The 14047-nt window shown below is 41.6% G+C and overlaps 1 protein-coding gene across 1 annotated transcript; it reads right to left on the reverse strand.

Moving 5' to 3' along the window:
• Positions 1–8266: 8266 nt before the first annotated feature.
• ZNF792 (zinc finger protein 792) lies at positions 8267–13398 on the reverse strand. The gene is made up of 3 exons (XM_025367711.1): positions 13274–13398; positions 12326–12448; positions 8267–11662 (listed from the first exon to the last, which is right to left on the reverse strand). Exons 1-3 carry the CDS (start codon positions 13305–13307, stop codon positions 10041–10043), a joined length of 1779 nt encoding a protein of 592 aa, XP_025223496.1. The 5' UTR covers positions 13308–13398; the 3' UTR covers positions 8267–10040.
• Positions 13399–14047: the final 649 nt, after the last annotated feature.

The following is a 14047-nucleotide window of genomic DNA, read 5'->3' on the forward strand; positions in this document are numbered from 1 at the left end:
AAAGACTTTAAGGCCAGGTGCGGTGGCTCACGCCTATAATCCCAGCATTTTGGGAGGCTGAGGTGGGTGGATCACCTGAGGTGGGGAGTTTGAGACCAATATGGAGAAATGCCGTCTCTACTAAAAATACAAAATTAGCCGGGTGTGGTGGTGCATGCCTGTAATCCCAGCTACTCAGGAGGCTGAGGCAGGAGAATCACTTGAACCTGGGAGGCGGAGGTTGCGGTGAGCCGAGACCATGGCATTGCATTCCAGCCTGGGCAACAAAACTGAAACTCCGTCTCAAAAAAAAAAAAAAGACTTTAAAACAAGGTAAAATGTGATTGTAGCAGGTAAACTCTAAAAAAGAACCCCAAATCTCTACTTCCTGGAATTCTTACCCTTGGGTACCCTTCGCACATTTTACAAAGGTTGATCTGTAAAGCCCATATAAAACAGAAAAAGTGAGGACATATAACTTCCAATTTTAGGTTATCAAGGACACTGGTCTCCTTCTTGGGTAGACTCTCCTGCTCTTGGATCACTTTCTGTGTTTGAAAGAATCCATGTGATGAGCATCCCTATGGAGAGACCCATGTGGCAAGGAACTAAAGCTTCCTGTCAACTGCCATGGAAAAGAGATTAGAATTGAATCTTCCAGCCTCTAGCAAGTCTCCCGAGACTGTAGCTCCAGAGACAGCTTAACTGCAATTTCATGGGGGATTCTCAACCCAGACCTACATAAGCTACCCCCGGATTAATGTAATATTCTAAAATATGTAAACAAATGTAGAGTGACAGAAAGCAGATCAGTGGTTTCCTGAAGATGGGTAGGTGGGTAAGGAGGAAGAGATTACAGAGGGCCCAAGAAAACCTCAATTTCATGGCTATAAACATGTAACAAAACTTGTACATGTTAAATATGTGTAGTTTAAACTTCAATAAAGCTGTTTTTCTAAACAAACAAACAAAAAAAAAAACTTTAAAAATCCTCATTTCCTAATTATTTTACTATTTTCTATGCTTTAGAGGTTATTTACATTTATTGCATCTATTCAGTGGAAACAGAATACAATGGTGTGCTATTGCACATGTCTTCCCAACTCCATATTCAGAGACATTGTGTTGTAGCTTGAAATTGGCCAAGACAGAAGTATTTACACGTAGGGTATTGGTAAACACTACAAACCAGAAGTTGATCTGTTGTTTTATTGGCCATGTAGACTTAAAAAAGTAGAGAATATGTTAATCATTCAGATTAAACTTAAAAATGTTTCATGTCTCTAGTTTTCCATTGTGAACAGCACAAAATTTTGAGGAAATATTCTTCCAATATTCAAAATTACCCTATAAAACAAATAAGTCACTGCAGTTACTTATCGATGAATAACTGCAGTTCCAAAAAATGTCTTTACTAGTTCAATATCAACTAATATTTACTTTTAAAATAGGCAAGAGATACGAGTAGACATTTTACCATAGAAGTTATATGGGTGGCAAATAAAAATATGATTTAAAATATGCTCAAAATCATAAACCCTCAGAGAAATGCAAGTTAAAACTACAATGAGATATTATTACTCCATCCCTAGTAGCATTATGAACATTAAAAACACAGATCATAGCAATTGTTGGTGATTATGTGACAAAACTGGAACTCTTGCTCACAATCAGGGATGCAATTTCATGGGGGATTATACCATTTATGCCAATAAATCTGGTAAATAAAACAAAATGAACAAACTCTCTTTGAAGACACAAACCACTAAAGTTCACTTAAGAAAAATAAATATATATCGGCCGGGCGCGGTGGCTCAAGCCTGTAATCCCAGCACTTTGGGAGGCCGAGACGGGCGGATCACGAGGTCAGGAGATCGAGACCATCCTGGCTAACACGGTGAAACCCCGTCTCTACTAAAATACAAAAAAAAAATTAGCCGGGCGAGGTGGCGGGCGCCTGTACTCCCAGCTACTTGGGAGGCTGAGGCAGGAGAATGGTGTGAACCTGGGAGGCGGGGCTTGCAGTGAGCTGAGATCCGGCCACTGCACTCCAGCCTGGGCAACAGAGCCAGACTCCATCTCAAAAAAAAAAAGAAAAAAAAAAAAGAAAAATAAATATATATCCCTATATTTATTTTTAAATTTTTATTTTAATATTTAATATTTTAATAAATTTTAAATAAATATACATCCCTATATTTATTTTAAATTTTACATCCCAGGGGATGTAAAATGGCGTAATAATTTTAGAACACAATTTGGCAGTTTCCTAAAATGTAAAATATTCACCTACCCTGCAACAAAGGCATTGCACTTTTAGATAATAACACAAGAGAAGAGAAAGAATATTTCCACACAAAGACCTATACACTAATGGTTACAGTAGCTCAATTTGTAACAGACAAAAACCCACATGCAACTAATAGAAGAAAAGGTGGGAGTGCCAGAGGAAAGACAGAAACAAGGAGGAAGAGGGACTATTTTTAAGAAATGGCCAAAACTACCCAAATTTGATGACTTTTTTTTTTGTACCCGCACTACACAGATGTAAAAAGACATAAATATAAACACCCAAGAAGCTCAATGAGCTCCAAGAAGGATGAATTCAAAGAGACTCATGCTGAGACACATTATAATCAAATTGTCAAGACAGAGACATAAAGAAAATACTGAAAGCAAAAAAGAAGTGACTCATTACATTCAAGGGATACTTACTAAGATTATCAGATTTCTCATCAGAAACCTTAGAGGGCAGAAGGCAGAAGGCAGTGGGCTGACATGTTCAAAGTGCTAAAAGAAAAGAACTGACAGCCAAGACTCCTAAATCTGACAAAACTATCCACCAAAACTGAGGGAGAAGTGAAGACATTCCCAATTGAGGGAATGTGTTACCAAGAGAACTGCTCTGCAAGAAATGCTAAAGGGAGTCCTTTCAGTTGAAATGAAAGGACACTAGACAATAACTCAGTGCCATGAGAAGAAATAAGGATCTCTAGTAAAGGCAAATACCTGGAAAAATTTTAAAGTTCATATTATTGTAACTTTGGTTTGTACTCCACTTTTTGTTTTTTACGTGATTTAAGAGATGAATGCATTAAAAAATTATTAATCTATGTTTTTGGACACACAATGTATAAAGAGGTAATTTTATGACATTACTATCTAAAAGTGTTGGGGATGGAGTTGTATAAGATCAGAGTTTTTCTGTGTTATTAATGGTAAGCTGGTAAAAGTTCAAATCAGAGTATTACAAATCTAGGATGTGAAATGTAATCTCTGTGGTAACGACAAAGAAAATCATTATGGAATATACACAAAATGAAATGAGAATGAAATAAAAATGTTTCACATTTGAAAAATCAAACACACAAAATAGAGAGTAATATAGGAAATAAGGGACAAAAAAGCTAAAATCACATAGTAAATAAATAGCAAAATGACTGAAGTAAGTCCCTCCTTATCAGTAATTACTTTAAATATAACTGGATTAAATCCTCAGAGCAAAACACAGTAACTGGCAGAATGGGTTAAAAAACAAACAAATAACAACAACAAAAAACACCCATGATCCAACTGTATGCTGTCTACTAAGTTTCATTTTAGATCCAAAGACACAAATAGATTGAAAGTAAAAGAATGGAAAAAGATATTCCATGCAAATAGTAACCAAAAGAAAGCAGGGATGGACATACTGGTACCAAACAAAATGGACCTTAAATCAAAATGAGGTTCCATAAGACAGAGACATTACATATTAAGATTCAAGACAGCAAGGACATATAACAATTATAAGCATTTATATACCTAATAACAGACCATCAAAATATACAAAGCAAAAATGGACAAAATTAACAGAAGAAATAGACAGTTCTACAACAATAGAGATTTCAATGACCCACTCTCAATAATAAAACAATCAGAAGGCCAATAAGGAAACAGAGGACTTGAACAATACAATAAGCCAATTAGATCTAACAGAAAATATATAGAATACATGATAACAATAGAATATACTTGCACATGGGATATGCTCCAAAATAGACCATGTTAGGCCATAAATTAAGGATCAATAGATTTTAAAAGATATATATCATATAAAATCCCTGATCACAAGAGGATAAAGTTAAGAAAACATGAAAATTCACAAATTTGTAGAAAGTAAATGACACTCTTAAATAATCATTATATCAAAGAAATCACAAAGGAAATTATAAAATGGAGATAAAAGAAAATGAAAACAATATACAAAAACTTGTAGGATACAACAAAAGCAGTGCCTAAGGAAGAAATTTATAGCTACAAAGATTATATTAAAACAGAAGAAAGATCTCAAATCAAAAATCTAACTTTACAACTTAAAAAAACTTAAGAAAAACTTTATAACTTAAGAAACTTAAGAACAACAGGCCAGGCGCGGTGGCTCAGGCCTGTAATCCCAGCACTTTAGAAGGCCAAGGCAGGCAGATCATGAGGTCAGGAGTTCGAGACCAGTCTGACCAACATGGTGAAACCCTGTCTCTACTAAAAATACAAAAATTAGCCGGGCGCACCTGTAATCCCAGCTACTCAGGAGGCTGAGGCAGGAGAATCACTTGAACCTGGGAGGTGGAGGTTGCCATGAGCCAAGATCGTGCCACTGCACTCCAGCCTGGGTGACAGAGCAAGGCTGTCTCAGAAAACAAACAAACAAACAAACACTAAGCCAAAAAGCTAGCAGGAGGAAGGAAATAATAAAGATTAGAGCAGAGATAACCAGAGAATATAAAAGCAATAGAGAAATTTTAGTTAGAAATGACTAAAAAACAAAAAGAATATTCAAATTAATAAAATTAGAAATTAAAATGAAGGCACTATGATAAGAGTCTATATAAATTTTAAAAATTCCAAGAGAGCTATGAACAATTGTATGCCAACAAATTGGATGCCCTAGAATGGATATATTCTGTGAAACACAAAATCTACCAAGACTGAATCATGAAAAACTAAAAGGCTGAGTACCATGGCTCATGCCAGTGATCCTAGCACTTTGGGAGACCAAAGCAGGAGGATGCTTAAGCCTAGGAGTTTGAGACTGGCCTGGGCAACACAGAGAGACCCTGTCTCTATAAAAATAAAAATTAGCTGGATATGATGTTGCATGCCTGTAGTCCCAGCTACTCAGGAAGCTGAAGTGGGAGGATCGTTGAGCCCAGCAGTATGAGGCTGCAGTGAGCCATGATCATGCCACTGCACTCCAGCCTGGGTGACAAAGTGAGACTCTCACTCTCTGTCTCTCTCAATGATGAAGAAGAAGAGGAAGAGGAAGAAGAATAAGAAGAAAAGGAAGAAGAAAAAGAAAAGAAAAAAGAAAAATTTGAATAGGCCTATCAACAGTAAAGATAGACAATCAAAAACCTCCCAACAAGAAAAACACAAAAGCCCTGACCTGACAGCTTATCTGGTGAATACTACTTTACACTTAAAGAACTAACACCAATCCTTCTTGAAATTTTCCACAAAACTGAAGGAGAGAACACTTCCTAACTCATTTTATGAAGCCAGAATTGCCCTGATGCCAAAGCCAGACAAACATAAGAAAACTACAGACCAATATCCTGTATGAACATTAATGCCAAAATCCTCAATCAAATATTAGCAAGCCAAATTAAGCAGCATGTTAAAAGGATTATACACCATGCCCAAGTGGGATTTATTTCTAGAAAGCAAGGATGGTTCAACGCATGAAAAACAATCAATACACTATTCCATATTAACAGAATAAAGGAAAAAAACCAGTCATCTCTTTTGATGCAGAAAAAGCATTTGACAAAACTTCAATACCATTTCATGTAAAAAAAAAAAAAACCAAAAAATGAAATAAAAGGAAACTATGTCAACGTAATAAAAGCCAGATATTAAAAACCCATAGCTAACATCATTCTCAATGGTGAAAAACCAAAAGCTTTCTGATCAGGAACAAGGCAAAGATGTCCTCTTTCTCTATTTCTGTTCAACATGGTACTGTAAGTCCTAGCCAGAGTAATTAGGGAAGAAAAGAAGTAAAAGGCAGCCAAATTGGAAAGGAAGAAGTAAAATTATTTCTGATCACAGGTGATATTACATGTAGATAATTCTAAAGTTTTCACACACACAAAGACTGTCAAAATTAATAAATGAATTCAGCAAACTAGCAGGATAAAAAAATCAACACAGAAAAATGACTTACATTTCCATACACTAACAATGAACAATCCGAAAAGGAAATCATGAAAACAGTTCCATTTACATTAGCATCAAAAGTAATAGAATGCTTAGGAATTAACCAAGGAGGTGAAAACTTGTACAATGAAAAGTACAAATCACTCGTGAAAGAAAACAAAGACATAAATAAATGGAATGAAATTCCATATTCACAGATTGGGTAACAATATTATTAAGATGTCAATACCACCCAAAGTGATCTATAGATTTAATGGAATCCCTACTAAAATCCCAATAATATCTTGTGCAGAAATATAAAGATCCATTCTAAAATTAATATGGAATCTCCAGGGACTCTGCACAGCCAAAAGAATATTGAAAAAGAACAAAGTTGAAGGTCTCACACTTCCTAATTTTAAAACTTACTACAAAGCTACAATAATCAAAACAGCATGAAACTGGTATAAGGACAGACAAACACACCAATAGAATAAAATGGAGCCCAGAAGTAAACCCTCACATATATGCTCAAATGATTTTTGACAGGGGTGCCAAGACCAACCAATGGGGAAAAGACAGTCTTTTGAACAAATGGTGTTAGGAAAATGGGATATCCACATGCAAAACAATGAATCTGGACCCTTACCTAACACCATATACAAAAATTAACTCCAAAAAGTGACTCAAAATGAATCAAAGACCTAGATGTAAGAGCTAAAACTCTTAGAGACATAGGTGGCAATGGTTCCTTAGATATGACACCAAAAGCAAAGACACCAAAAGAAAACATAGACAAATTGAACCTGATGAAAATTTAAACTTTTCTAATCAGACACTATGAACAGAGTAAAAAGGTCCACAGAATGGGAGAAAATATCTGATAAGGGATTAGTACTCAGAATGTACAGAAAAGTTGTAAAACTCAACAACAAAACAACCCAGTTCAAAAATGGAGATAAGGAGGGGTGAGTGGAAAAAAAAAAAAAAAAAAAACAGAGAAAATACTTGAATAGAAATTTCTCCAAAGATATACAAATGGCCAGTAAGCACATGAAATGATACTTAAAGTCACAAATCATTAGGGAAAGCATATCAAATGAGACACTACTTCACACCCATTAGAATGGCTATCACCAAAAACAAAAACAAAAACAAGTGCTGGTGAGGATGTAGAAAAAAAAAATTTTTTTTTTTTTTTTTTTTGAGAGGGAATCTCGCTCTGCTGCCCAGGCTGGAGTGCAGTGGCATGATCTTGGCTCACTGCAAGCTCCGCCTCCTGTGTTCACACCATTCTCCTGCCTCAGCCTCCCAAGTAGCTGGGACTACAGGTGCCCACCACCACATCCAACTAATTTTTTGTATTTTTAGTAGAGACAGGGTTTCACCGTGTTAGCCAGGATGATCTCGATCTCCTGAACTCATGATCCACCCACCTCGGCCTCCCAAAGTGCTGGGATTACAAGCGTGAACCACTGCGCCTGGCCCTGAAAAATTTAAAACTTTGTTTACTGTTGGTAAGAATGTGAAAGGGTGCAGCTCTGTGGAAAACAGTGTATGGCAAGTCCTCAAAAAACTAAAAATAGATTTACTATATCATCTAGTAATTCTCCTTCTGAGGACATACCCAAAAGAGTTGAAAGCAGGGTCCTGAAGAGATATTTGTGCACTCATGTTTGAAGCAGCATTATTTGCAATAGGTGAAAGGTGGAGGCGACCCAAGCATCCATTGACACATGATAGATAAGCAAAATGCAGCATATACAAGGAAATACTAATCAGCCTTAAAAAGGAAATTCTAACATATGCTCCAACATTGATGAACCTTGAGGATATTATGCTAAGTGTGAAATAAGCTAGTTACAAAAAGAAAAATACTTATTATTCTACTTATATGAGGTACCTAGAGTGGTCAAATTCATACAGACAAAAAGTAGAATGGTGGTTTTGAGGGGCTGGGGAAGGGAGAATGGGCAGTTATTGCTTGATGAGTACAGAATTTCAGTTTTGCAAGATTGAAGAGTTCTGGAGACAAATGGTGGCGATGGTTGCACAACAATACAAATCTACTTAATACCATTGAAGTATACACTAAAAATGGTTAGGATAGTAAATTTCATGTTAAGTGTATTTCATCAGATTTTTTTAACGTTTTTAAATAAATCATAAAAAACTATGGTGCACTCACCCAGAATAGCACTACTCAGTAGTAAAAGGAATGAACTATATATACACACAGCATGGATGATTATCAAGATAATTACGCTGCATGAAAGAAACCAGACCAAAAAAAGAGTATAAATACTTTATGATTCCAATTGTGTTAATTCTAGAAAAGGCAAACAAATCTAAAGTAAAAAATGTAAATCAATGGTTTCCTGGGGAAGGCAAGGAGGGACTGTAAAGGGGCATGAGGTAGCTCTGCAGGTGATGGATACGTTCATTATCATGATTATGGTATTGGTTCCCTGAGTGTACATAATAAATGTACAAAACTTAACAAATATGTATAATTATTGCATGACAATTACGTATCAACAAAGCATTAAAACAAACTGTTGCACATAAAAATCCAACCTCCTACTCATTTTAGAAAATCCAATTTGGCAACCCTATATTGACTCTGCCATCTCTTTCTTCTTGCCTTGGGAGCAAAGAATGGCTGGCTATGTCATAGATGCTACAATCCCTATAGTATAGGATCTGCTTTTTTCTCAGTCCCTATTTTCCTGCTAGCACAGCACTGGCCTTGAGATGCACAGCACAGAGATGGTAACCCACAAAACCAAAACCTTTAGATTATTTGCTCTGCCAGTAACATTAGTCATAGGACAGAGGTCTAGAGGTCCTGAGAATTTCTGCAAACCCTGAATCCTGCACAGCCACATTCAAGGGAGCATTCATGGATGCACCTTTAGAACAGGTCTATTTCTGCTGGTTTGCTATAATCTCGCCTATTCCCTATTAATCACATCCAGTGTTTCTGTACAAATTATAGTCCCAACTGGGCCTGGTATGTCTTACAGTTAAGAGATACCTGCCTAAGGCTGAACTTCAGGGCATAAGGCTCCTTGGCAGGTGCTAAACAGCATCTGCTTTACAGTGTTGGGGAATATGGGGCAGCCCCTGGAAATAAGGGACCCAATTCACTCTGTTCCCACATGCACTAGGGTTTGTCACACCTGCCCCCTCCTCGGGGCAGATTCATGCCATTCAGACTACAATATTACACCCATAAATTCCTACACTTTTTCCTAGGAGGCCTTGGTGGCAATGCAAATGAGGCCAAGTCTGGATTGACAGTTGTTCTCTGTCATCCGCCTGTCCCCTCCAAGATAATCTGGAGACCCCTTCAGTCTGGTAGATCTTAACTCTGTTCTTGAACCACCCCACACAGTGATCAGAACATGGAAGATTAAAGGCGGCTTTATCATAAGGCCGTTATCATCGCATGAACCAGGGCGATGCACAGGAGATAAGTTGTACAGAGTAACATGAAGGCTGGACAAATCCTTCACAGGCATGAGACCAACAATGTCCCAGAAAAAGGGAAACCTTCTCTAGGACAAGCTGTCAGCAAAACCCTGCTCAGGACTTCACAGCCACAGGCTGGTCATGTCCACAGCTAAACCAGCCACACAGGGCGGGAATGACATCTTCCCACGACTTCAGACTACTCCTTATTCCCTTTAGGGATTGGAAAGAGAGAGGAGAGGTCTGCCTTCCCTGAGCAAAGTGGAGTGGTGGACACATTCTCTAGAGAGCTGCAGTGTGTGGTGCTGACATGGCTTCTATCACAACCCCAGCAGTGAAAAAACGCTGATAAAATCCATGGTAACAGAATGTAACTTGTCCCCAGAAAGCTTCCAACAGAGCTAGCATTCCTAGGGAACCTCCTCAGGGTGGGTGCTTGGATGAACAAAGTTCAACTTGTAGTTGACAGCACCCTCATAAGGTCTGTTCTCAGAGCTTATCTCTGGGGTGTGCTGTTGCATTGAACAGGGAAGGAGCACATTCTCCATGCTCCTTTCTCTGGTATGAATCTTCTGATGCCGAATGAGGGTAGGCCTTTGGTTGAAGGCTTTCCCACATTCGCTGCATTCATAAGGCCTATCTGGTTTGTGAACTTTCAGGTGCTGCCTCAGATTGGACCTCTGCCTGAAGGTTTTCCCACATTCGCTGCACTCATAAGGCCGCTCGCCAGTGTGAAGTCTCCGGTGGTTATGGAGGCTGGAGCTTTGGTTGAAGAATTTCCCACATTCACTGCACTGGTAAGGCCGTTCGCCAGTGTGAAGTCTCCGATGGCTATTGAGGCTGGAGCTCTGGCTAAACAACTTCCCACATTCACTGCACTCATAAGGCCGTTCACCAGTGTGAACTCGCTGATGTTTCATGAGGTCAGAGCTTCGGCTGAAGGCTTTCCCACACTCACCACACCCATGAGGCCGCTCACCAGTGTGAACTATCTGATGTTGAATGAGGCTGGCAATGTGGCTGAAGAATTTCCCACATTCATTGCACTTGTAAGGTCTTTCTCCAGTGTGAACTCTCCAATGTTTAATTAGGCTGGAGTTGCAGTTGAAGGATTTCCCACATTCACTGCACTCATGGGCACTTCTGCCCGTATGAACCCTCTTATGATGAATGAGGTTGGAACGCTGGCTGAAGAACTTCCCACAGTCACTGCACTCATATGGCTTTTCACCAGTGTGAACCCTCTTATGCTGAATGAGGTTGGAGCTTCGGCTGAAGAATTTCCCACAGTCACCACACACGTGAGGGCTTTCACCAGTGTGAACCCTGCGATGTTTAACAAGGCTGGAGTGCTGGCTGAAAAATTTCCCACATTCGCAGCACTCATACGGTTTTCCTCTATTGTGAACTTTCTGGTGTTGAGTGAGGTCAGCGGCGTAAGTGAAGAAGATTCCACATTTGCTGCATTCATAAGGCCTTTCTCTGCTGTGGATTCTCTGGTGCTGAACAAGAGTGGATTTGTCACTGAAGGCATCCCCAGAGTCACAGCACTTGTTATGCCTTAGTGCAATGTGAAAATCCACCATACTTTCGGTGGCCTTGTGCGGCTCCCCATCACTGGGAGTGACCTCACGCTGCAGAAACCCTGCTGTGGCCACAAAGTCCTCCCCGCCCTCCCTGCAGGTGGAAAGCTGATCTGATGTGTGGTCTCCCCAGGTCTTTACAGGCAAAGCCTGGTCCTCCTCCCTTCTGATAGGGTTGTGTACGTTCTGCTGCACCTGCCTCTGGGGAAGGTTTGCACTGAACTCAGAGCCTTTCACATATGCCTCACACAGAAATGGTTTCTGCCTGGGATGTGTTGTCTGGTGTTCAGCCAAATGCAAAATATCTTTCAAACGTAGGCCACATATGTCACAGGGGCAGGTCTTCTGGGGGCACAGAGTTGCCTCGGGACTCCTGTCCTGTGCCACTCCTTCTACAGAAACATTATGCTCAGAAGGTAAGTCCTTGCCCTCTGTTCCACGGCAAAAATCTGAAAGCAGAGAAATGCTAGTGAAGTTCATATAAACTTTAATAGAAGGAAAGACCCCCATCACCTATGCTTGGCTGACCCAAGAATGAGTCCATGGGATTGTTGGCAACACAAGAAGGCTCAGGTCAGGGTAAGGAATAATCTGCTCTGCCATACTGTGCCTGGCCAGGTCACAAAATACAGGAGGCCTTATCAGGACCAGAGACACAAGGATGGCAGACAGTATTGGGCAGAAAGGCAAGGTCTCCCACTCACGTCTCTTTAAAGGCCTTTTGGCAGGGCCTGGGCTGCCGGTAACCTGTGAGTGCTATGCAGTGCGAGCATCTAGACCCAGTAAAACCTGCAACTGAGTAGCTGGTGTTCAAGCACATCAAGGAAAAGCATGTATCTCACAACATATTAAGCGTAGGCCAGTGTTGGAAAGTGCTGCAGAGGAAGCTGAAAGAGAGAAACGGAGGCCAGAAAGGTGGGGCATAGGCAAGAGGTCCAACTCAGAATAGCAATGGTAAGTGGATAATGTGTCAAGCACGGGGAAGGAAAAGCAGAGATGTGGTCTGGCTACTGGCTTTGGTATCAAATGATGATGAATAGGAGAGAAGATGCTGGTATGATGTAAACACAGTGGTGGTGTCACATCCTCCCCCAGCTCCCGTCACTGCTTACCAGAACCAGGCCTGCCATAAGCCCCTCTGGCCATGGCTGAAGTCATATCCACACTGTCAGGCACCCAGGGCTCTTTCCCCATCTCCAGCTGGGAAACGATGTGGGACCTGAAAGATATAAGTCCTAAGGGAAAGACAGAGTGGGTGAGTGGCCAGCACCTGCCCAGTTGAACTACCCCATGACAGACTACAGGACAGGAAACTCCGTATGACACAGGGACATCGGGTGGTCATGGCAAGAGGTAACCATGTCAGTGATTGGAATTCCTGGCACAGTCTGGCTAAGGAAATATTAGCAAGAGGAAAGGCACAGAATTTAAACCACAGAACTGGCCGGGCCAGGTGGCTCAAGCCTTTAATCCCAGCACTTTGGGAGGCTGAGACGGGCAGATCACTAGGTCAGGAGATTGAGACCATCCTGGCTAACACGGTGAAACCCCGTCTCTATTAAAAAATACAAAAAACTAGCTGGGCGAGGTGGCGGGCACCTGTAGTCCCAGCTACTCGGGAGGCTGAGGCAGGAGAATGGCGTAAACCTGGGAGGCGGAGCTTGCAGTGAGCTGAGATCCAGCCACTGCACTCCAGCCTGGGTGACAGAGTGAGACTCCGTCTCAAAAAAAAAAAAAAAAAATTAAACCACAGAACTGTCAGAGCTGGATAATCACCCAGGAGGGAATGGCCAAGTCAGAGGGAGCCACGCAGCTGACTGCAAGACCCCTCATGCCTGGAGCTTCCCTGCAAGTCTTCAGGCAGCAGGTGTGGGGGCTGCTCAGGGAGAGGAGGGAACAATGTACATAGCTTAGCCCCAGAAGCCACAACACACATACCAGGAAAGCGGGGATGGAAGCAGTGCCAGTGGTCTGGCTATGGGAAGGAAAGAGCCGTTTCTTGGGCAAAGGGGACAGGCAGAGATGAGCTCGGGACACCAGGGTAGGGGTGACAGCCTTACCCAGCGAGGCTATAAGTGCAAAGTTTTCCAGCATCACATCGCAGTACAGGAGTCTCTGAGCCTCATCGAGGAGCCCCCACTCCTCCTGGGAGAAGTAAATGGTCACGTCCTCAAAGGTCACGCAGCCCTGCCATGATGGGGACAGTTTGTTCCATGATCAGTCTCTGTCTTTGGGACTCGCTGTCCATCCCCTGCTCACTCTCCTCCCCAGCTCCACAGCTCCAGGAGGCAGTAGGCCCTAGTTCTGTGGGCACCTCTTGTGACCACTGTGTCAGCCCAGAGCAGCAACAGGCAGGGGACAGAGAGGCTCCCTCCAAGCTCTGGCCCTGAAGTCCATGGCCCAACTCCCTCTTCTGGGAGCCTCTTCCCCTAGTGTCACCAGTGTCATACTTCTCAGATACAGATGTGGACTTCTCTCCCTTAAACCCCAGTCCAGAGCCCTGGGGTAAACAGCTCACACTCCCTCCCACGTGCATTTCACTCTGGACTGCACCATCCTCACAGCTTCAGACCTCACCACGGCCTCCCATTGCCACTGCCACTCTCTCCCCATCCTGATCCCTATCATAGCCATCTCCACGGGCTCCCATGTGTCACTCTGCACACAGCATCCAGAGAGTACCTGGCAAACACGGCCACCATCCCAGTCTGTCCCAGATCTTTGATGGCCTCCACTGCCAAGGGCAACACCCAGGTAACAGGGAGAGGGAGTGCTCCACCCTTGCCTTGGAGCCCCCCAGCTCCCCTGGCCTGGCTTCAACCTAAGCCACCCAC

The sequence above is a fragment of the Theropithecus gelada genome, chromosome 19 (assembly GCF_003255815.1).
Source record: "Theropithecus gelada isolate Dixy chromosome 19, Tgel_1.0, whole genome shotgun sequence".
In the NCBI taxonomy this organism is placed as follows: domain Eukaryota; kingdom Metazoa; phylum Chordata; class Mammalia; order Primates; family Cercopithecidae; genus Theropithecus; species Theropithecus gelada.

Coding starts and splice junctions, on each gene's coding strand:
- ZNF792 (XM_025367711.1), bottom strand. CDS start 13,307: ATGCTGGAAAACTTTGCACTTATAGCCTCGCTGG. Junction 12,449..13,273: donor TGCACTTATAGCCTCGCTGG/GTAAGGCTGTCA, acceptor TCTTTCCCTTAG/GACTTATATCTTTCAGGTCC. Junction 11,663..12,325: donor TTATGGCAGGCCTGGTTCTG/GTAAGCAGTGAC, acceptor CTCTGCTTTCAG/ATTTTTGCCGTGGAACAGAG.